Consider the following 24,621-nt stretch of genomic DNA (forward strand, 5'->3'; position numbering starts at 1 on the left):
AATACAGAATATCAGTATTCACTAGCTAACAGTCTCGAGATTGTCAGGATCATCCTGAATTTCTGCCCTCAGTTCTGGGGTCCAGCCCGCTACCTCTCTCTGTCTTCTGCTGGAAAGGTTTCTCCTGTGGTTCTGACCTCCAGCCTGCAGGGACTGTTCTTGGGGCTACCTTTCCTGCTCTTCTTTTTTTCCACTTCCCATTATTTGGCTTCCTTGCTCTCTGGTAGTAGCAGACTAGAAGTGGAAGACAGTCCACAATGGGGGATGGAGGGATTCACCAGCCTGCAGCAGCAATAGTGAGTTTTCAGAATGTGATATTTTAATGATGTGGCTCTGGTTAACATAAGAGGTAGTCAAGCTGCTAGAATGTTGAGCATTGGTTTGAAAATATGCCACTGAATGCTTTGTGTATCCTCCATTGTGCTTATGGTTATTTCCAATATGTAAAATCATCCTTCTGTATAGCTTAGGCTTAATTTATTCAGGTGGCCATTTGATCAAAATAAAAAGTTAACTCACAACAAAATGCTTTTCTTGAAGCTTAATTTTTATACCAGTTTAAAATGTACAGACTTTTTTCTGTGTCCATTCACTTCTATAATATTCTGAAACAAAATTGCTCTGGCTTTGGTCCAAGGGCAATTTGTTATGAGTGTGCTAAAATGTGATAAATGCTAATTAAATGTAAAATAATGATTCTGCTGTGACGTTCTAGCATGGAAATTAAACACTATGCAAACCCTTGCCTAAGGAAAATAAATTGTAAGAAAATATACTAATTTTGAAGTGATAATTAAGTTTTCTTTGCTGTTCATTTCCATGTCTAACCAAATTTGAGTTTCACTTTTATAACAGACATTTATTATTGGACAGACATTTCAAACAAGATTTAATTTATATTAATGAAAATAATTTCCATTATTGCTTTAGAAATATGAAAATAGAATTGGACACACAGAATGTTTGTTTTGGTTGAAGTCGTAAGGAGGATTCAAAGAGAATTGGAAAAAATAACTTCTAGAGAACAACATAGCACTGGTAATTAAACACCCTACTATTCAGCACTATGTTGCTGTTAACTTGCAGCTCTGGGTTCTTCCATCGTTGGCTGGGAAGAACTAAATTTATGGTGGGAGGTATTCTGTCAATTTGGGGTTCAATGAAAATACCTTTCTGGACTGACAACACCCTGTCTCTAAGCTGGTGCTAGGAGAGAAGCTCAGATCTTTATTTTCACCAAGTGGTTCATCCAGGATCTGCTGGGTTTAAGAAGTGGGGTTTGTTTGGCAGTGGGCCTTGTTAGCTTGCCAGTTAGGTCTTTAATAATATGTTGATAGGCTTGGCAGAATTCAACTTTAAATTTTTTAGTAATATTGTTTATTTTTAAGCATTTTTTCTATTTTTAAAAAATGGGGGAATGTATAAGAGCAGACAATAGGGGAGGTCAGACAATTATTTAATGACAGTAGATGATGAAATTCAAAAAGTTAAAGCTTTATAACCATTAAAACACAATTGTCAAAATCACATGTCAAAATCTACAAGGTAAATATCTTGAAATGAAACATGAGTGCTCAAGCAGTAATTTTTCTTTCTTTGCCTATCTGTAATTTTCAGTTTTTATTGATATAAATATTTTTCATTGTGGGGGGGTGTGTGGTGAAATCGACATTTACTGACATTTACCAATAAAAATCCTTCCAAGCTTAGCTGTTGACCTTGCATGGGTGTAGCTGGAGAGGAAGCTGAGTGATCAGCCAGGGTGCTTCCAAGTAGGAACTTCAACAGAGAAAGCTTGGAATTTGGCTTTTGGTATTTTGGATTATTTATGTTTTTGTTTGACATAGGGGGTGGCTATTTAAAACTATGAACAGACACTGGGTCACAAACCTTAGAGACATGGGCCCATTATGGATCTTGTTCATTTTTGTTTGGCTAAAACAAACACCTTAGGGAGGAAGATCTTGAGGATCAGGTTGAGAACTTTTATGGGCCAACATAAGGAGCAGGTCAAATCTCTCTTACGCCTGTTGGCTTTTCAGTGGATAGTGATGGCAGAATGGTAATTGTGTGAGCCTGCTCTGAACTCACTATAACTATAGCAGGTTCCACGAAGTAGTTTTTGGGGCAAGAAGTAACTAGGTGTCTTTGATTCAGTGAGATTAATGTTTTTAATTAATAGGTCCATCATGTATGTATGTTTTATTTGGTTAATCTGAGCTCTGATTTTGGGGTCATCTTGATACCTCTGCATGTAGTAACAAGAAACAAGAAATTGAGGGTCATGATGTATGGGGGTACTTAGTGGGGAGGTCAGGAAGAACCTCAATAGTATCATTTAAATGATAGTGGTATGTTACTGCTTACAGTCTTTTCTGTCTTAAGTGGTGCCCTCTATTGACCGTAGGTGCTTGTAGTGTTTTGAAATATCGGTTTGTGTTCTAGATAGGACTTTGTTTCTGTTACAAGATAATCAGTAGGTTCAATTGGTTATACTCCAGTCTCTCTCCTGGGCTAGTATATGAATTTATAATGTACCTTTCATCTTGAAAGATCCCAAAGCACTTCACCAATTTTTCATTGACATACAAACTGCATACATTACAACCACTTTACCTACCACTGAAATGCAACCATATCTGGGATTAAGTGTAATAATAGTTTAATAGTACACAACCACATTACAGGATTGGAAATGAAGATGAATACAATATCTGTTTGATGCTGTGGGGGCAACTTAGGTTGAAATATCTGGAAAAATCACATGAGAATTGGGCCAGGATACCATGATTAACAGCTTGTATAGTTTTGAAAATGCCATGGAATTATACCTAATAAGAAGTGATAGACCTCAGCATTGTGTTCTCCAAAAGACAATGCTTCGAGTAGTATGCAGCCCCAGCAGCATAATAGGGCGTTGGTTTATTTTTGATACCATGGGAAAAATGTTTCCTATTGTATCAGCACTGCTTGCTGAAACACTTACGTGTTCCTTGAATTTCTTTCATCCAAGTACTGACCTTACCTACTCTGATACTGTTCAACTTGCAAGATCTGATGGGATCAGAGTTGCTTAGCAATAAGTTGAGATAATTTCTGCAGCCCAGTATCTCCCACAATTCTGGTACATATGGGCTATTCCCCTCTTTTCTGCAGTTTCTGGGGGCAGTTCAAAGCTGTAGTGCAGTCTCTGCTAGCCATGTCTCCTCCTCTGGCAAATGAAGTGTAAAATATAATTAGGAAAGCCAAAAAAGAATTTGAAGGATGGCTAGCCAAAGACTCAATAAGTAAGAGCAAAAAAAATTGAGTACATCAGAAGTAGGAAGCCTGCTAAATAACCAGTGGGGCCACTGGACAATCGAGATGCTGAAGGAGCACTTAAAGGAGATAAGGCCATTGCGGAGAAACTAAATGAATTTTTTGCATTTGTCTTCATGGCTGAGGATGTAAGGGAGATTCCCAAACCTGAGCCATTCTTTTTAGGTGACGATTCTGAGGAACTGTCCCAGATTGAGGTGTCATTAGAGGAGGTTTTGGAACAAATTGATAAACTAAACAGTAATAAGTCACCAGGGCCAGATGATATTCACCCAAATGTGAAATTGCAGAACTACTAACTGTGGTATGTAACCTATCCTTTAAATCAGCTTCTGTGCCAGATGACTGGAGGATAGTTAATGTGTTGCTCCAGAGGTGATCCTGGCAATTACAGACTGGCAAGCCTAACTTCAGTACCAGGCAAATTGATTGAAACTATAGTAAATAACAGAATTATCAGACACATAGATGAACACAATTTATTGGAGAAGAGTCAACCTGGTTTTTGAAAAGGGAAATCGTGCCTCAGCAATCTACTAGAATTTTTTGAGGGAGTCAACAAGCATGTGACGGGGGATTCAGTGGATATAGTGTACATATATTTTCAGAAAATCTTTGACAAGATCCCTCACCAAAGGCTCTTACGCAAAGTAAGCTGTCATGGGATAAGAAGGAGATTCCTCACATGGATCAGTAACTGGTTAAAAGGTAGGAAACAAAGTGTAGGAATAAATGTTCAGTATTCAGAATGGAGAGGGTAAATAGTGATGTTGCCCAGGGGTCTGTACTGGGACCAGTCATATTTAACATATTCATAAATGAGCTGGAAAAGGGGGTAAAACAGTGAGGTGGTAAAATTTGCTGATGACACAAACATACTCAAGATAGTTAAGTCCAAAGCAGACTGTGAAGAGTTACAAAGGGATCTCACAAAACTGGGTAACAAAATGGTAGATGAAATTCAGTGTTGATAAATGCAAAGTAATGCACATTGGAAAACGTACTCCCAACTATACATATAAAACGATGGGGTCTAAATTAGCTGTTACCACTCAAGAAAGAAATCTTGGAGTCATTGTGGATAGCTCTCTGAAAACATCCACTCAGTGTGCAGCGGCAGTCAAAAAAGTGAACAGAATGTTGGGAATCATTAGGAAAGGGATAGATAATAAGACAGAAAATATTGTATTGCCTCTATATAAATCCATATAAATCCATGGTATGCCTACGTCTTAATACTGTGTGCAGATCTGGTTTCCAATTCTAATATATCTTTTTTGAGGTGGGGCAAAGGTACAGAAAAGGGTAACCAAAATGATTAGGGGTATGGAACAGCTTCTATCTGAGGAGAGATTAGTAAAACTGTGACTTTTCAGCTTGGAAAAGAGACGACTAAGGGAGGATATGATTGAGGTCTATAAAATCATGACTGCTGTGGAGAAAGTAAATAAGGAAGTGTTTATTCCTTTTCATAACACAAGAATTAGGGGTCACCAAATGAAATTAATAGGCAGCAGATTTAAAACGAACAAAGAGAAGTATATCTTCACACAACGCACAGTCAATCTGTGGAACTTTGCCAGAGGATGTTGTGAAAGCCAAGACTATAATAGGGTTCAAAAAAGAACTAGATACATTCATGGAGAATAGGTCCATCAATGGCTATTAGCCCAGGTGAGCAGGGATGCAAAATAGTACTCTAGTGTCCCTTACCTTGTTTGCCAGAAGCTGGGAATCGGTGACAGGGGATATATTACTTGATGATTACCTGTTCTGTTCATTCCCTCTGAAGCACCTGGCATTAGCCGCTGTTTGAGGATAGGATACTGGTCTGGATGGACCATTGGTCTGACCCAGTATAGCCGTTCTTATGTTCTTATTCTCTCCTCTTAGATCCAGAAGATAAGGAGAGAGAAAGCAAAGATCTCCACACTGGCCAAAGAAACCCTTGACCATTGGCCTGTGGTAGACTTGGCATTAGAACCTCCATTGAATCTATATGTGAGGCCAGACATCTTCACCAAGATCATATCTTCCATCTAGACCCAGACTGTATATATCTGACCACAAGGCTATTGAGAGGGAAGCACTAATCGTGGTCTGACTATCTTCATGAATGATTGGGATTCTAGTTTTGAAGTCTGTCTGAAGGAGAGTAAAAGCCTACTCTGTCTTCTGGACAAGGTTTAGCTTGTAGTGTCAAGGAAACGATCCCCAAGGACCTTGGAATTCCAGATATTCTGGACTTTCTTCAGGACGGTGTGGTCAAAGGACTCTAGCCCAGATCTGTAGCACATTAGGGATTGGCCATAAGTTGCACTTTATACGCAGGGTCCTTGGGTTCCTTGGCAGAGGAATACTGAGATTTCCCAAAGCAGTCAAACTGGCTAGACTTGTGGTCAGACCAGTCTTTCTGAAATGGATCTAGTTCTGGTGCTAAAATCCCTAACAATCCACCTGAACCATTTACGTTGGTCACACCATTCTACCTACCCATAAAAACCTGTTTCTTGATTGCTGTCACGTCTGCTGGATGAGTGTTGGAGTGGCAGTTTTATCCATGCAGGAACCTTGTTCTGTGTTCCATGATGGCAAGATAGTGTTAAGGACTTCAGAATCTTTCTTGCTAAAGAAGAACTCAACTTTCCATGCCTTGCAGGAGATCATCCTCCCATTGTTCTATCCAGAGACATGGCATCCTACAGAAATGATGTGACATAATCTGAATGTTCATAGAGTACTAAAGATTGCTATCCAGCCTACCACATCAACAAGAAGATTGGGCATCATGTTCATATCCTTACCCCAAAGAGTCAATGGCTCTGGATATCCAAACTGTCTTTAGCCAGATTAATCATATTATGCATTGTAGAGGCATGGAATCAAAGTACACCACACTGGGTCTTTGACAACGTCATAGGCGGAAAGAGCCTGCATGTCCTCTGCAGGGATCTGCAGAGCAGCAACATGGTCCTCTATTAGTTCCTTCATTAGACACTATGAGTTGGACTTTCTGTCCTCTTCAGAGGAATCCTTCAGCAGGGAAGGTGCTGCACGTAGTGATCCAGAAATAGCTTGCCATTTTGGTAGTTAATTTTTATGTGGGGGGAGACTTCATCTCATTCTATTTCTTTATCCCTGTCGTCTTCTGTTTGTTGCTTGCTACTTCCTGTACATATCAAAATCACGGGAGACATGGGGCTGCAGAATGAGAATTTTTTTGCCCAATAACTTCCTTTCTGCTACCAGTGTCTTCCACAATTCTACCCTCCCTCTTAGCAAAGGGATAATTTAACTTTTATATCGACAGATTATTGGGTTAGTTATCCTGTTGTACATAATTTAGTGGTTGGCTTGGACATTATTATTACTAATTCTATTCAAAGAGATTTTCACAGTTTTGGAATGAATCATTTGGCAGCAAGCTGGAGAAGGGGGTGTGACCAGAAGAATCTCTCCTGCTTTGTTAGTTGATATTTGTACAATTTGGGGACAGCTAGTCATACCTTGCTTGAGGTTTTGATCTTGCTATCTGATATCCGGTTTTTTAAAGGACAGATCGAGAAGTCATTTCACTTCCCCATTAATGTAGCATGTTATAGTTAGCAAAAAGTAGTTTGTTATTTATATTACAGGGCCGCCTAAAATCCCAGTTGAGATTTGGACCCCATTGTGCTAGGGACTGTAAAAAGGGGTGGTGTTATGATAAGTGGGGCCTACATATTCACCCTTATTGTGAGCTCAACTGTAAAAAGTATGTGAAAGGTAAGATGGCACAATAACCTATAAAAACAAATGTTTGTGGGGGAAGATGTGAAGTGGAGATAGACTGAATTTGTCCAAACAGAAAGTTCTGCTGATACAACTCAAGGACTGTTTTAAGATCATGGTTGCTTGGTAAAAAGAAAAGTGTGGAACCAGAAATCCGTGAATCAAAATTGGTGTGTTGGAATCTAGGCTGTATTGCTGGACAAAATAATGAGGGGGTGGGCTATTTCATCCACCATTCCCTTTTATGGGTCATTAAAGAGAAATTGGGAGAAAAATTGGCTACTGGAGCAAGCTTCACCATCATGACGGCCACCCTCGTCATGTCCTGGGACCCCAGGCCTTCATCCTGATCCTGAGAGATGTCCTGACAAGACTGGACTAGAATGAGGGACCTAAATGATATTGCCACCTCTACGGCTCCAGCTGAATCCCAGACACCACCTGGGATGAATCAGGATTGGACTTCAGCAGCAGTAGCAATGGCTCCAGCCCATCTCGGCTAACTTCTTTTTCCCAGAAGGACAATTATTACAATCTTCGATACTGCCTGTCAAACAAGGGGGGTTTTCCTTCTAAAAACTCTCCAGCTAAAGGGAAAGAGAATAAGGGATGTTAAAATGAAAGCCTTATTCAGTACTTCACATTTCAAAAGCTTTAACTGTTTTTCTTCTTTTTTTAATCTTTAATAAAAGGTTAAAAGGATTTTTAATAATGTGTTTGCCATGGTACTAAGCAGGCTGAGCTCTCTGCATACCAAAACGCGAACCTTGTTTGACACTGATTAATGATGGACAGTGACTGGGTTATGTTAACACTTTTCGCCCATTTGTTTAATCTAAATTAGTATAACAGTGGTCCCTCCAAAGAGTTTACAATCTAAATAGACAAGACAGACAAAGTATGGGATGGGAGACAAGCACAGAGAGGTAAAGTGACTTGCCCGAAGTCATACAACAGATGGTTGGCAGAGGTGAGAATTAGAATCCGGGTCTCCTGACTCCTATTCCAGTCAGCTGTCCATTAATAACGTATTTCTTGCATCCCCAAATGTCTCTTTCTGCTGTTTTATTTGTATTTGGTGATTTTCTGACCCAGGCAGTTTCTTTTGTAACACTAAAGGTTACTTTTAAAATTTTGAAAAAGGATCAGCACTTTAAGAGGGATAGCTATTGTGTGTCCACATATGCCCATGTATTCATATGTGTACACACAGATGTATGTACAATAAATACCATATTTGCCTGTCACATGTGTTAAATTCATAAATATAACTGTTTGTTTTCTTTCATTTAAACAGGTGGTATGTCACAGCTTGTCCACTATACCTTCACGAAGTCAGTGTTTTGACATCCTCCAGAACGGTATCTGTAAATACCTGGTAAATAACATTTTTGTTGTATTTTCTAAAAGTTATGTCCAAAATATAGAATGCACTTTGAAACAGCTTTGTGATATTCTGATTAACTCTGTACCCAGCTCTCCAGTATAGCAGCAGAACTCCAAAATCACCAGGATCACAAATGGCCCTGGTAAAACTTCCTCTGCTGAATAGTCACCAGGATCTTGTGTTGGGACCTAATACACTAGACCCTGGTGCTCTTAAGGGTCTCTTAATCTCAATAGGTTGCAGCACTGTCTTTTGGCCACGGGCGCATTTCCTAGGCCCAAGCTGTCTTTCACCCCTTCATGGAAATGGGCCCTGTGTCCCAGCTGCCCTAGGTCCCCAGGACCATTGCTGACCCCTCAGGCTTCCCGGGACCACTCCCTTTCCCGAAGTTCCACCTTGTGTGTGGTCTGTGTTTACAGTTTAAACTCCTCAAGGTATAAGATAGGTGAAGCAAACAAACACACACACACACACAGAGGCATCTCAGATAATTCTAAACACAATTACACTTTACTTAAGATAGCACAAAAGAACTAGAGATCTAACTTCCTGATCTAACCAAAAATTCTCAGATTTGTGGTCAACAACTCCCACTATCAATTCACAATACTGCCCTTTGCCCTGTGAGCAGATCCTCATGTGGCAGTGGTGTTCTGGAAAAGTCAGGAGTCCACATATTCCCTTACCTAGACTACTGGCTAGTAAGAGGCCAGTCCAGGACTCGGGTACCGTCCAGCTTGGCCACCATAGAGTCCAACTTAAATGTGCAGGGGTCCTAATCAATATGGAGAAATCTATGCTGACTGCTGTATAGAGAATAGAATTTATTGGGGTGGTCCTGGACTCTACAAAGGCCAAGGATTTCCTGCCAGGGTTGAGTTTCCAAACAAAACAGGGTATTACTCTAGATCAGCTGCGGCCCATGTGACATCCTCAGGGCCTTGCAAGTAGTGTATTATGTGGATGTGGCCCACATAACACGTGTGTCCCACAATAGTAAATAGGTTGAGAATCACTGGTCTAGATTTAAAGGCCTATTCTGTCAATACAATGTAAAACTGCCACGAGCTTCTATGGCGCATGGGAGCATGCACTTACATGGTGCAATATGCTAAACTGCACCTCAAGAAGCTATGAAGCTGGTCAGCCTCAATGTGTTCACCAGCCTGTCGTCATGGAAATTATGGTTCAAATGCTTGTTCAGGTCTTGTCCTCCCTGGACGGATGGACAGAACCCTTGAATGCTTGCATGAGAGTCTTCTTCATTCCTTCACAACAGACACAGTCACAGAAGGTATTCCGCTGGAGGAGAAGGTATTTGTAGGTATTTGTCTTTGTATTTGTATGCCTCCAGAGGCTGGTAGGGGCAGTGTGCTGGGAGAGAAGCTGAGCCCTGATTAGGGGGCAGGTTTTCTCTGACTAGGGGTCCTATAAAGGTAGCCAGCCAGTCAGGCAGCAGCACAGACAGCTGCAGCGGCACAGGAGCCAGCAAACAGAGCTGTAAACAGGGTAGTTTGAGGGGGAGTTTGCAGGGAAGACTGAGAGCCAGGCAAAGGAACAGATAGGCTAGTGAAGGGAGTGTGTGGTGGTCTGGCAGTGTTTTGGTGCTCGTTGGGGGTTTGTTTTGCTGTGGGTGGTGGTGGTTTGGTTTGTTTTGTTTCCTGGACTAACAGGATTTAGGTGGGAAGGCAATGACAGATACAGAGGCAGCAGTGGGAGTGACCCAGGCAGTGGAAGACACAATGAAGATGACTGGATGTGGAAGCTGTGGCATGTACGTGATCCTGGAGGGGATACCTGAAAAGAGTTTCGTCTGCATGAAGTGCCGCCTGGTAGAGCTGATGGAAGAAAAGATCCGAGGACTGGAGATGCAGGTGGAAACTCTGGTTGAGTTTAGAATGGGGTTCGAGCGGATGATGGAGCAAAGACATGAGGAGCCTGAAGGGAAGAGCTCAGATTTGCAGATGGAAGCAGGACCAAATAACTCTGAGGGGAGTCTTCTAGGTGAGGGAAGTGGACAGTGGAATCCTGTGACTAAGAGAACCAGGTAGAGGAAAAGACGGGCTAGTGAAGGAGAAATAGAGCTCAGGAACAGGTTTGTGGAGTTGGGAAAGGAAGAAGGGGCACAGCAGGTGATACTGAAGGTGAGAGGGCAAGGAAGAAGAGAAGAGCAGCTAGTCCTATAGGTAGAGGGGACGAGTCAATGGAGATAACACCAAATATGAGCCTGAGGGGGGATATGGGATGGGTTACAGAGGATTGCAAGGGACAATAGGAATCGAGAGGACTAGCAGCCAGAGAGAACAGGGGATAGACCGGAGAATTGCACCATCACCAGGAAAAGGCAGGACTGTGTGATTGGGGACTCCTTACTGAGAAGAATAGACAGGCCTGTAACCACAGCTGATCCAGAGAACAGAAGGGTGTGCTCTCTGCCAGGGACTAAGATACGGGATGTGGACCTGAGGCTGAAGAGGATCCTAACGAGAGCGGGAAAGAATCCACTGATTGTCCTTCATGTGGGATCAAATGATAGGGCTAGATTCTCACTGGAACGTATCAAGGGAGACTATGCCAGGCTGGGGAAGACACTTAAGGAAATCGAGGCTCAGGTGATCTTCAGTGAGATTCTGCCTGTTCCTAGAGAAGGGCAACAAAGGTGTGACAAGATTATGATGATCAACAGATGGCTCAGGCAGTGGTGCTATAAGGAGGGCTTTGGGATGTATGGCCACTGGGAAGCATTCATGGACAGAGGACTGTTTTCTTGGGATGGACTTCACTTGAATTGGGAGGGAAATAGACTTCTAGGATGGAGGCTGGCACAACTGATTAAGAGAGCTTTAAACTAGAAATTTGGGGGAGATGGTTGGGAGATGTCCAGGTAATCGCCATGCTGGATTTTAACATTGAGAGGGAAGAAAACAAAGTAAGAATGGATACAGCTGTGGGTAGGAGAATGGACATAAGGAGGAAGGGTAGTGTAGATACCAGTCTAATAGGTGATACTGGCAGTAGAATGTCTGTGCCTAATTGGGTAAAGAATGTGAGCGAAACCAAACAGCAAAAATTAAGATGTTTGTGCACTAATGCGAGGAGCCTAGGTAACAAAATAGAGTAACTAGAGCTGCTGGTGCAGGAAGTGAAACCAGATATTATAGGGATAACAGAAACATGGTGGAATAGTAGTCATGACTGGAGTATGGGTATTGAAGGGTATATGCTTTTTAGGAAAGACAGAAATAAAGGCAGAGGTGGTGGAATAGCATTGTATATCAATGATGAGGTAGACTGGAGACAAATAAGTGATGGAATGGTTAAGACAGTCTGGGCAAAAATCACATTGGGGAAGAAAGCTGCTAGAGCCTCCCCTGGGATAGTGCTTGGGGTGTGCTATAGACCAGCGGGATCCGATACGGATAGAGACCTCTTTAATGTTTTTCATGAAGTAAATATTCATGGGAATTGTGTGATCATGGGAGACTTTAATTTCCCAGATATGGAGGACAAGTGCTAGTAATAATAATAGGGCTCAGATTTTCCTGGCTGCGATAGCTGATGGATTTCTTCATCAAGTAGTTGCTGAACCAACAAGAGGGGATGCCATTTTAGATTTGGTTTTGGTGAATAGTGAGGACATCATAGAAGAAATGGTTGTAGGGGACAACCTTGGTTTGAGCGATTATGGGCTAATTCAGTTCAAACTAAATGGAAGGATAAACAAAAATAGATCTGTGACTAGGGTTTTTTATTTCAAAAGGGCTATCTTCAAAAAATTAAGGAAATTTGTTAGGGAAGTGGATTGGACTGAAGAACTTGTGGCTCTAAAGGCAGAGGAGGCCTGGAATTACTTCAAGTCAAAGTTGCAGAAACTATCAGAAGCCTGCATCCCAAGAAAGGGGAAAAATTCATTGGCAGGAGTTGTAGTCCAGGCTGGATGGGCAGGCATCTCAGAGAGGTGATTAAGAAAAAGCAGAAAGCATACAAGGTTTGGAAGATGGGAACGATCAGCAAGGAAAGCTACCTTATTGAGGTCAGAACATATAGGGATAAAATGAAAAGGCCAAAAGCTATGTAGAGTTGGACCTTGCGCAGGGAATTAAAACCAGTAGTAAAAGGTTCTATAGCCATATAAATAAGAAGAAAACAAAGAAAGAAGAAGCGGCTAAACACTGAGGATGGAGTGGAGGTTAGGCATGGCCCAATCTCTAAACAAATACTTTGGCTCAGTCTTTAATGAGGAGCTTAGGGATAATGGTAGGATGACAAATGGGAATGAGGATATGGAGGTAGATATTACCAGTTCCGAGTTAGAAGTCAAACTCGAACAGCTTAATGGGACTAAATCGGGGGGACCCATATAATCTTCATCCAAGAATATTAAAGGAACTGGTACATGAAATTATTAGCTAAATTGGAAAAGATGGGGATCAATATGAAAATTAAAAGGTGGATAAGGAACTGGTTAAAGGGGAGACTACAGTGGGTCATACTGAAAGGTGAACTGTCAGGCTGGAAGGAGGTTACTAGTGGAGTTCCTTAGGGATTGGATTTGGGACCAATCTTTTTATTACTGACCTCGGCACAAAAAGTGGGATTGTGCTAATAAAGTCTGCGGTTGACAGGGAGCTGGGAGGTATTGCCAATACAGAGAGGGATCGGGATATCATACAGGAAGATCTGGATGACCTTGTAAACTGGAGTAATAGGATGAAATGTAATAGTGAGAAGTGTAAAGTCATGCGTTTAGGGATTAATAACAAGAATTTTAGTTAGAAGCTGGGGATGCATCGCTTGGAAGGAACAGAGGAGGAGACGGATCTCAGAGTATTGATTGATCACAGGATGACTATAAGCTGCCAATGTGATATAGCCGTGAAAAAAGCTAATGCGGTCTTGGGATGCATCAGGCGAGGTATTTCCAGTAGAGATAAGGAGGTATTAGTACCGTTATACAAGGCACTGGTGAGACCTCATCTGGAATACAGTGTGCAGTTCTGGTCTCCCATGTTCAAGAAGGATGAATTCAAACTGGAACAGGTACAGAGAAGGGCTACTAGGATGATCCGAGGAATGGAAAACCTGTCTTCTGAAAGGAGACTCAAGGAGCTTGGCTTGTTTAGAGCCTAACCAAAAGAAGGTTGAGGGGAGATATGAGTGCCCTCTATAAATATGAGAGGGATAAATACCGGAGAGGGAGAGGAATTATTTAAGCTCAGTACCAATGTGGACACAAGAACAAATGGATATAAACTGGCCATCAGGATGTTTAGACTTGAAATTTCCAGCCATCAGAGGAGTGAAGTTCTGGAATAGCCTTCCAAGGGGAGCAGTGGGGGCAAAAGACATATCTGGCTTCAATACTAAGCTTGATAAGTTTATGGAGGGAATGGTATGATGGGATAGCCTAATTTTGGCAATTAATTGATCTTTGACTATTAGCAGTAAATATGCCCAATGGCCTGTGATGGGATGTTATATGGGGTGGGATCTGAGTTACTTTCCTGGGTGTCTGGCTGGTGAGTCTTGCCCACATGCTCAGGGTTTAGCTGATGGCATATTTGGGGTCAGGAAGGAATTTTCCTCCAGGGCAGATTGGCAGAGGCCCTGGGGGGTTTTCGCCTTCCTCTGCAACGTGAGGTAGGGGTCACTTGCTGGAGGATTCTCTGCACCTTGAAGTCTTTAAACCACGATTTGAGGACTTCAATAGCTCAGACATAGGTGAGAGGTTTGTTACAGGAGTGGGTGGGTGAGATTCTGTGGCCTGCGTTTGTAGGAGATCAGACTAGATGATCATAATGGTCCCTTCTGACCTTAAAGTCATGATTCTATGAATGTAGATTGGGGCTCTCACTTGGGTCCCTTTCAGACACAAGGTCTTTGGTCTATCCAAAACCTAAAGCCAAATGTCAGGGAGCTTTGGGCTATCTATTTGGCTCGCATGGCATTCCTGCCATGTATCAAGTGGTAGAATTTGTTGGTGCTCACAGACAATGACTATGTTTTGTGTAAACAAAATGAGTGTGCGCGGGTGGGGGAGGGGGGAAGGCATTTGACAAAGTTACGCCAAGAGATAATCCTGCTTCGGAATTTCTGCATCACCAGTTTCATCAACCTGAAAGCTGCTTATTTACCAGGGATTCAAAATGCTCTGGCAGATCATCTAAGTAGGTCATTCACAAGACACCATGAGTGGTCTTTGTCCAGATGTGACCCAGGTCCATTTTCCAGCTGTGGGGGACTCCCTAAGTGGACCTATTTGCAATAAGAGCAAACACAAAATGTCATCATTTATGTTCCTGAGTGGGCCACAGCTTTTGACTTTACTACCCATGTCGGTCAGACCTCCACTGTCACTCCTGTGGGACGCGGATGTGATCTCCCAGGACAGTGGCTGACTCCTTCATCCCACCTGACGGCCTGGATGCTTCATGGCTGACACCCTTGGAAGGAAGGTGTTCTAAGGGAGTTCAGACAGTTCTTCGAAATTAGAAGTCTTTGATTAGGACTACTTATTTGCTAAGTGAAAAAGATTCTCCATTTGGTCCAGACAGAAGGATGTTTCCCTGGCTCGGTCTTTTATTCAGGATATATATTGGACTATCTCTTGTATCTGAAACAACAAGGGTCAGCTGTTAGGTCCATCAGAGTCCACCTAGCTGCTGTCTCAGCTTCCACCCTCCCATGGATAACCACTCGCTTTTTCCCAATCCTATGTCCAACAGGTTTCTGAAGGGGTTAGACAGATTATATCCACATATATGCAGCAAAGTCCCTCCATGGAAGCTAAATTTAGTTCTAGAAAAATTGATGGGGTCCCCATCTTTGAGCTGCTAGCAATCATTTCTCTGTTACACCTTTCTATGAAGATGGCTTTTTTGATCGCTGTTACCTTGGCCAGGAGAGTATGGGAATTGTGAGCCTTAGTATCAGAACCTCCTTTTACTGTCATCTTCAGAGACAGTTTTCGTTCGACCTCACCTGAAGTTCCTGACTAAAGTAGTTTCCAGTTTTCACATTAACCAAGCGATTAATTTACTGGCTTTCTTTCCAAAATCTCATTGCAATAAAAGTGAGAAAAAGCTTCATACTCCAGATGTTAAAAGAGCTTTGGCTTTTTGCCTAGATTGGATTTAGCCATTTAGGTCTTTGTTGCAACTGTTCATTGCAGTTTCAGACAGAATACAGAGCCACCCAGATTCTACCGAAAGGATGTCGTCTTAGATTTCCACCTTTATTTATCTGTGCAACTGTGACATCCCCAGGGTACAAGCTGGACTTTTGAACAGTGGTGTCCCCTTAATTCTCCAAACCAGGGCGTCTCTTACACTGATTTGCTAGTAAAAGCAGCCTCCCCAGGCTTTGATCTCACACAAACATCAGCATGTTAAGATACTCTCAAAATTATACGAATGCTTTCACAGCCACTCATGAACAGATATAGGGCAACATCCACATATTCCTCAGTCCCAGCTTTGCACCCCAGAAATATGCATCTTACACTGCTCAAGACCCTTTTGGGCAGTGCAGGCTCATAAATCTGTCATTTTATCAAAGAAAATGAATATGCACCAGCCCTTGTGCATATCTGAGCAGAGATTCTCCAAACACTTTAATCAAAACACACCGATTTAGATAAAAAAAAATAAAACAAGTTTATTAACTAAAGAAAGATTTTAAGTGATTATAAGTGATAAAAGTGTATAAATCAGATTTGGTTACAAAAGAAGTAAAAGATAAAATCGCAAGCTGTTTCCTAAACTTTATCAAGCTAAGATTTGAAGGAAACAGCTCTTCTCACCCGTCTTGATGTTGCAGGCAGTTTACAGTTCTTAGTACACTGGCTGGATTCCCTTCCCATCCTGGGACCAATCTCCCCAGTTCAAAGTCTTTCAGCCAATCTTATTTCAGTAAAGATGGGGGAGGAGAGAGCTGGTCTGGGGCCTTTCTTCCCCCTTTTTATATCCTGATCCTTTTTACTGGAAAAGTCCTTGCTCTGTCCTGGGGTCAGGCAGTTCCATGGCGTATGTGAGCTGCCGACTGTCCTTCAGGTGAATAGTAATTTTCTTGATTACAACTCTCTTGCTGGTGAATGGCCAGTTAAACAGTCACTGGTCTCTTAGCACGTACCTGGGTGTTGGCCACCCCTTTGTTGTCTCTGAAGAGCTAGACTGTGGGCGTTCCCCAGAATTACAATATGTTCCAGTAACAAACATATAGCGAAATCTCATATTTCCATATACAATGTTGATACACATATTTTAACAGAACGATAATATTCAGAAGATTATGATTTTTCTAGTGATACCTCACAAGGCATAATTTGTACAAGATTTATCATAATTTTGACCACAATAGTGTAGACCGCCATAGCTACCAGCTGGCTATCACAGGGGTATCACACCCCTGGTTAGAGTGTTGGCCCATTCGATTAAGTCTTAGGCTACTTCCTCTGTCTTTCTGGCTCACATGCCCATCTAGGACATTTGTAAGGCAGCAATCTGATGATCAGTCCCTATGTTTGTCCCTCACTGTGCCATATCTCATCAATCTAAAGACAATGCCAGATTTGGATGGGTGGTCTTGCAGTCCCTGTTCAAGTAGACTCCAAGCCCACTTCCTGTTCAAACTGCTTGAGAGTCACCTACAGCTGAATGGACATGTGAAATCACTCAAATTAATAATGATTACTAACCTTTTAATAACTGTTACTCTTCAAAATGTGTTGCACATGTCCATTCCATGACCTTTCCTACTTCCCCTCTATTGGCGTCTATATGGTAGAAAGAAATAACAAGCGTCATGGGTAGCTCCACCCATTATGGCTCTGTGTAGTGGTGTGAGGCAACAGAGGTCACTTGTGCTGCCCCGACAGGTACTGCTGAGGGAAAAATCTCCAACTGTGTGTGAGGCATGCACACATCTGTAGTGAAATGGACATGTGCTACACATCTTGGAAAAACAAGAGTAACAGGAAAAGGTTGGTAACCGTTTCTTGTGGCTGAAATATTCCTCCATAACAGGACACACACTTAGACTGTATCAGAGAAATTTGAAGCACAACTCAAATACAGGAGGATTCTGCTGTCAGGGAAATATCGTTTAAGCATTTGAATGCAGGAGTTTGCCAGTGTGGAAGTGTTCCATGGAGTACATTCTTCAATGCTCTGTTTTACTTGAATGTTTACTTGATCAGTTTCCCTGCTCTTTACTGAATCTTCTCCACTGTTTTGAGATTCTGTACTGGAGTAACCAGAACCTATGCATTTTGCTCTAAGTGCCTCTGCTAAATATTGTGATCAATGATTTGTTCTTCTTTGAGTGTTGGTTCCTATGTGTATTCCACTGTGGGTAAACGTGCACTTCATGCTCTTTGAGACCAGTGAATTCTTTCAAGTAGTGTCCATGGGTCCACACCTCTACTCTCCTTGTGCTCCACTCCAAGGGTAAAAGGGTGGACTGGACCAACCACCTCTCCAGTTCCTTCTTACCACAGCATGGCCTGGATCGGAATCCTCCAGTGTCTGGAGCTGACACTTTCTATTCTTTCTGTAAATATTCAGAGTTATATATATTATTATTTATTTTTTGTTTGTGGTTTGCTAATTCTCTAGTTAGTGTTAAAATCCCCACCCTGGGGTACACTCCTAGTTCTCCTGGTGTGGGATTTAGATTATGCCCAGTATACTGGCCTTCAAAAACTGCACCTACTGCCCTGCTCCTTTTTGGTCACCAAGAACCATTCCGTTGCCTCTGCTGCTTCAGAGAAGCTCATATCTCTGCCAAGTGTAGTATCTGTTGCTCTTTTCCCAGCAGCGTACCCGAGTCAGACCCAGGCTAGGGAGATCCCCCTGTACATCAGGCAGAGTTGGCAAGGAGCATGCCCCTAGTACTAGGAAAGGATCCTTTTGACTGGTCCCCCTCATGAGAGTAAAGGGCACTCTCTCTTAAACATAAACCCAGATCTTCTTCTAGATTCACTAAGAGGAGAGATCCCTCCCTGTCAAAGTTGGGTGAGCCTTCATGTCCAAGCCATAAGGAGTTAGGTCCTCCTAAGCCACATGGTCATGTTCAAAAGACGTATAGGAGCAAGACGCCTTTGGTACCAGGCTCTGCATTGACTTTGACACTGACTGCAGTGCCACCTAAAATGAAACACTGGGACTCTAAGGACCAGGAACTGCCAGTATCATCATCAACCGTGTGGTCAGAGACTCATTCGCTGACGGCACTGTTACGGCCCCATAAAGAACTGCTGTCTACACCTACTCTGATGGTATGGACTGACAAGACGCAACTTCTGAATGTGCCGGTGACTTATACCAGTCCAGACAATATTTTCATCTTCCCAGACCCACAATCTTTCTTGATACTGGGACCAGTCCTCACCAGGGAGATAAAAATGCCTACAGGAATCTAGGAGTCCGGAAGAAACCTATCCCCGTCCCATCCACTATCCACAGTCTCCTCTCAGTGATGCCGACAGCACTACAATGCAGCTGGATCCAGTCTTTTCATCTTTGGGAAAGTCAGATGTATCAGTGGAACTGCTTCTCCGCCACCTAAGGAATTCAGACCAGAAACGGGATTGAGAATCTCCTGGAACCAGGTTTGGCCACCCAGGGAGGAACTTTCTCCTCAGGACCCGTGTGTACCCAATGCCACCACAATCCGCCTTTTGATTCCTCATACTGTCCTTATTTGGGACCCTTACACATGTTCCCTGGACTCTGTCCATTCCAACAGGTAATCTTATCACCATTCTCTTCCAAGATGTCAGTCTGAAACCATTGAGCCCCTAGAAAAAGGAGAAGATGAGCTGGATCTGCCAGTTCCACTGGGCTCTGTCATGGTAGTCACCCAATGAAGCAGTCACTCCAGCCTCTCCACCTCCCCCAGATGATTATAGACAGTTTCAGGAGCTGTTATGGAGAGGCGGAAGAACTCCAGATCTCCCTAGAAGAGATCCAGGACCCCCAGCATAAGCTCCTGGATATCCTGCAACCTGCGGGCTCCAATCAGGTTTGCCCACCCAGTAAATAAAGTCATTAGAACTGACAAGGGTTGTGTGTCACACACTAGCTACCTGTGCCCCCCTTCAAGTGGTCAGAGAAGTTATACTTTGTCCTCGCTAAAGGAGGGGAGTTCTTGTTATCCATCCTGCTGCAAACTCCTCAGTGGTCCAGGTGGCCACGCAAAGATCCAGACAACACCTAAGGGCCATCGCTGCAGATAAGGAGGCCAAGCGTCTCAGCCTTCTGGGAACGAAGATGATTACATCTATCAGCCTGCGGTTTAAAATTTCAAACTATCAAGCCTTTCTCACCAAATATAATTTCCTGAATTACTCTAAATTTCTAGACTTTAGGGACAAGTTGCCCTGGGAGGACAGGGTTTAGTTTCAAACTCTTATTGGTGGGGGCAAACCGCTGGCCAGAACCTCTTTATAAGCTATGTCAATGTAGCTGATACGGCATCAAGAGCAACGACAGCCACCACTGTGATGTGACAGGAATAATGGCTGCACTCTTCGGGGTTTCCCCAGGGATGTTCAAAACACTGTATTACCTTTCTGTGAGACTCATCTTTTAAATGAGAAGATTGACAAGTGTTTGCACGTGTTGAAAGACTCAAGGGAAACTCTGTTTCCTGGGCATATATGCACTTGCCCCAAAGAAAAAATACTTTTAACAACCCTACAAACCAAGGCCCTTAACTCAATCCTTCTATCACCGGTGCTCCTATGAGCCACCCTGCAAATGACAGAAAATGTAGAGGCCAAGATACCCTGTGACTTCCACTTCAACCATGGCTACTCAACCTCACATTCCAGCTAAGGGATATTTTTGACAACTTTTAGAGAGTTGCAAACCAGTATCAATGGCATCTCTACCTAATTCCGAGATCCATTTGGGGGGGACTCCTAGCAAAATTTCCCCACAATTGGGCAACAATAATAGACACATGGGTGCTGTATATCATCCGTTCTGGCTATACCATCAAGATTCTCTACCCACCTCCTCCAGAACTCATTTCCCTGTCCCTTTTCAAGGACCACTCTCATGAAAGGCTCCTCCTTCAGGAGGTATAGTCTCTTCTCCAACAGGGAGCAATATAGCAGGTACCCCCTCAATACTGGGGTTCTAGTTGAAATATTTCCCAAGAAGAAAGGAGGCTGGAGACCCATTTTTGACCTGTGTCAACTCAGTGCTTTTATTTGCCAACTGAAATTCTGCATGGTTACATTGGCATTGATAATACCATCTGTCAAAAAAGGCACAGGGTTCATGGCTTTTGATATGAAAGGTGCATGCATACTTGTAGAAATTCATCCCTCCCGCAGATGATTCCTCAGGTTTGTGGTGGGCCCCCACCAATACCAATACAGCGTGCTCCCCTTGGGTTTAGCTGCAGCTCCCAGAGTCGTCACAAAAGTGTTCTCAGTAGTTGTAGCTCAGCTCAGATGAGGCGGCTCCTCCACCTTCCTGTACTTGGACAACCAGCTTCTGACTGGCAGGTCTTGCCTGGAAGACTTACGACAACCTCGTCACTGCTCCACCTTCTAGCGTGTCTGGTAATTTGCGCAAATGTGGGGAAGTCTACACTGACTCCAATGCAGACCATAGAATTTATAGGAGCAACATTGAATCTAATCAGGGTGAAGGCCTATGTCCCCATGGACAGATTTCATGCCAGGGGTGCTCTGATAGATCTAGTTATACATAGCCCTTGAACATCAGTTCAGATATGCCTAACTTCCCTGGGCTGTATAGCGTCATGTATTTATGCAATGCTATTTGCTAGACTCCTCCTCCATTGCCTAGAGACTTGGCTCCAAACAGTGCATAAACGAAGCAAGCACAGCATGAATACTATAGTGATAATTCCTTCCGCTCCGGTATGGTGGAGTGACCCTGGACATGTGTTCATGGGAGTTCCGTTTCTAGCCCCCACACCCAACAAGACAATAACTACAGATGCCTCTATGATGGGCTGGGGAGCCCACATGGACAGTCACACAGAGCAAGGCACTCTGACACCTTGGGAAGCTCAAATGCATATCTTCTGGAACTGAGAGCTGTACGAGAAGGTTGCAAAACATTCCTGCTATTCATACTATCCCGTCCCATCCTGATAATGTTGGAAAACATAACTGCCCATTTCTATATAAACTAGCAGGAAGGTGCATGCTCTGTCCCCCTCTGCATGGAAGTGGTGTATACAGAGCCACATCACCCTATTGGCAGTGTACTTCCCAGGTACCCAGAATTCACTGGCAGGCAGCCTCAGCGGACATTTCACCATCAACATGAGTGGCAATTACATGATTCAGTAGTAAACAGCATCGTCACTCTTTGGGGAACCCCCACTTATGACCTATTTGCCTCGTAGGCAAATGGGAAGTGCAACATATATAGCTCCAAGGGAGCTCAAGGTCAGTACTCCGGGGCGATGCTCATTTCCTACCTTGGACTGATCACTTCAGTTATGCCTTCCCTGTCAGCCCACTACTACATCGGGGTCTGCAGAAGATTTGACTATACAAGGCACATTGCTCCCAGATGGCCCAGACAGTTCTGATTACCAAGCCTCCTACAAATGTCATCCCTTCTGCCCATCAGCATTTGGACCTTTCCGGATCTTTTGATCCAGAAAAATGGTAGGGTTAGGAATCCCAACTCTGATGCTCTTTATCTCACAGCTTGGTATATGGATGGATGTTAAACCGATAATGTTCCTGCCGTGAAGCTGTGCAAAACATTCTTCACCAGAAAATGTTACCTAGCCGAATGGAAAAATTTCTCTGCCTGGGCCCAGTAAAACCGTGTATCTTCAGAGACAGTCCAAAATAGCGGGAATATCTGCTATCTTCTTACTCTTTAAAATGGCAGGCCCTTCCCGTAGCTCACTGTGGGTTGACCTGATGGCGATTAGCACGTGTCATCTCCCATCAGATGGTTACTCAGTCTCTCCCTACTTCCAATTTGGCTCAGTCACCCCTTTGAGTGAGTGGTGTTGCGACCTGTTGCACAGGGTTACCACACCACTCAAATTTGGCCTGGCCGCCCCTCCATCTGGCATAACAGAGGGGCACCCGCGCCATATTTGAGTGGCATTGAGACTCCATGTTGCAATGCCATTATTAGAAGACTCGCCGCTCCTCCCTTAGAAAGTTTGACGAGGGGCACACCTCTCAGTTGAGACCTGTGCTTTCTGAGCAAAGAATTAAATGCATTAAAACAAGCTAAAACAAAAGTGGCATTAATTCACAAATCCTGTCTATAAAATAAGATGATTTTGATAAAACGCAGAGAGATGGAGTGGTTTGTTTACACGGCTCAGCAGGAAAGAGACCTAAAAGATGTTTTGGTTTTGGCAAACAACAAACTTTATTTTATATTCAGTTCTCAGATCACTGACTCTGAAAGTAGATTTAAAAGGGGAGTTGAATAATCATCCCATCTACTGCATATGCCCCAAAGTACCCTTAACTGGTTTTCTCTGTGAAGATACTAACAAAGGATCAACTCCTGCAATACAACGGAGCATCAAGTTAAACTTCGTGAGTAGTGACAGGTTTCAGAGTAGCAGCCGTGTTAGTCTGTATTCGCAAAAAGAAAAGGAGGACTTGTGGCACCTTAGAGACTAACCAATTGGTTAGTCTCTAAGGTGCCACAAGTCCTCCTTTTCTTTTTTCGTGAGTAGTGTTAACAAAGCCAATGATTAGCGTAAAAATAGTAGTCACTATGCCAAAAGAAAGAAGATACGGTCCAGATACATTACTAGGGCTTCTGGGTGATTTTAATCTAGCTGACTTCAGTATTAGAGTGTCTCAAGTGCCAGGAGAGGAAATCTGCTAAATAGGTTTAACTGCTGAAATCATCATGAGAATGAGAACAAAGACACCTGGAGCGTTCATGATAAAAAAAGATGGCATTTATTTAGAAAAGTTATTGTCCTTTACAAAATGCCAATGGAAGAGCAACCGAGTGGGGTGTGTTTCCTTTTAACTACAGCAGACAGCAAGCAGAAATGACTGCTAGGTATCCTGTCCCTTTTTTATACCATTGTTTAGGGGCATAAGGAGTTAGGGAGCCTGGATGCAGACACTGCAAAGCAGAAAATGTCAATTTCAGGCGCATTGAGGCATTTACCAGGAGTGGGGATCCACACAGATAATGCTTGAAGAACGGATTCTTTCTGTACAAAATGCTTTATGCTGAAATAAATATTCTCCTTCAAATCAGAAGGTAAATATCAGTTTTAGCCAATCATGCATCTCTGTATCTGGGAAGTGATCAGATAATTTCTTGACTGAGTCTTTGGCACTTAGGAGATTTCAAGAATATTTTACTGTATACACCTGAATATCTGTGTTCAATACATCTGATAGATAATTTAACATCCTGACTCACAATGTGTATAGAAGACAGTTATTCATAGATTCTAAGGCCAGAGGGTCCATTATGACCCCCCGAATAACACAAACCATAGATTATCACCCTATTTCTGCATCAAGCCCATCACTTCATGAGTAGTGTTTGCTCGGAAAGAATTAACCCTGTAATGTTCCAACAAGAATGTTTGTCCTCCTTTATTGTAAATGAAGTATTCCTACTAGAAATTTGAAATTTTTTTACACTTCTTTTCACCCACCTACTGACCAATCACACCCACAAATCATATTCTGTATTTCCATAGTAAAATTATTAACAAAGCTAGATGGACTAAAAATTTTTACCTGTTTTCAAAACTGGAAATACAAACATGCCACCTCATAAGTGAGTCACCAGCTGGTTGCTTGAAAACTAGAACTGTTTGTTGCAAGCTTGACTAGTCTAAAACTGGTTTTATATTCAGATAAACAATGCTTCATTAGTATTGATGACCAGTGTGTGAATCTTATCAAACATTTTTTAAATGGCCAAATACAGTAGAACAAAGATTCTAGCACCAGAATGGCATTTCAGAACTCAAATATCTTTTTAATTGTCCACGTCTATGAAAAAAAAAAGATTGGAAAATTGTGGTTTCAGCCTTCTGTTTATCTGCTCTGCCTATGCCAATCCTTGCTTATGTTCAGGATGATATACTCTCAGTATTACAGTGTGGGAATGATTGGTTCAGGAAACTGTGGGCTCACT

At 42.7% G+C, this 24,621-nt stretch overlaps 1 protein-coding gene and 1 long non-coding RNA gene across 4 annotated transcripts in view; one reads left to right on the forward strand and one right to left on the reverse strand.

Annotated features, from left to right (window-relative positions):
* Positions 1-24,621, forward strand: part of TEX10 (testis expressed 10) — a 123,805-nt gene that overhangs the window by 91,904 nt on the left and 7,280 nt on the right. For all 3 annotated transcript variants that reach the window (XM_084620835.1, XM_084620834.1, XM_084620836.1), the window contains one exon: positions 8,387-8,467. In XM_084620835.1, coding sequence (XP_084476961.1) covers positions 8,387-8,467 — 81 coding nt within the window. The remainder of the gene's footprint in view (positions 1-8,386; positions 8,468-24,621) is intronic.
* On the reverse strand, positions 18,866-23,104 carry LOC311516606. Its single transcript, XR_014710460.1, has 2 exons — positions 19,191-23,104; positions 18,866-19,038 (listed from the first exon to the last, which is right to left on the reverse strand). It is a non-coding gene; the product is annotated as an uncharacterized lncRNA (long non-coding RNA).

This window comes from Lepidochelys olivacea (assembly GCF_965140295.1).
Source record: "Lepidochelys olivacea isolate rLepOli2 genome assembly, chromosome: 2".
Taxonomy (NCBI): Eukaryota; Metazoa; Chordata; order Testudines; family Cheloniidae; genus Lepidochelys; species Lepidochelys olivacea.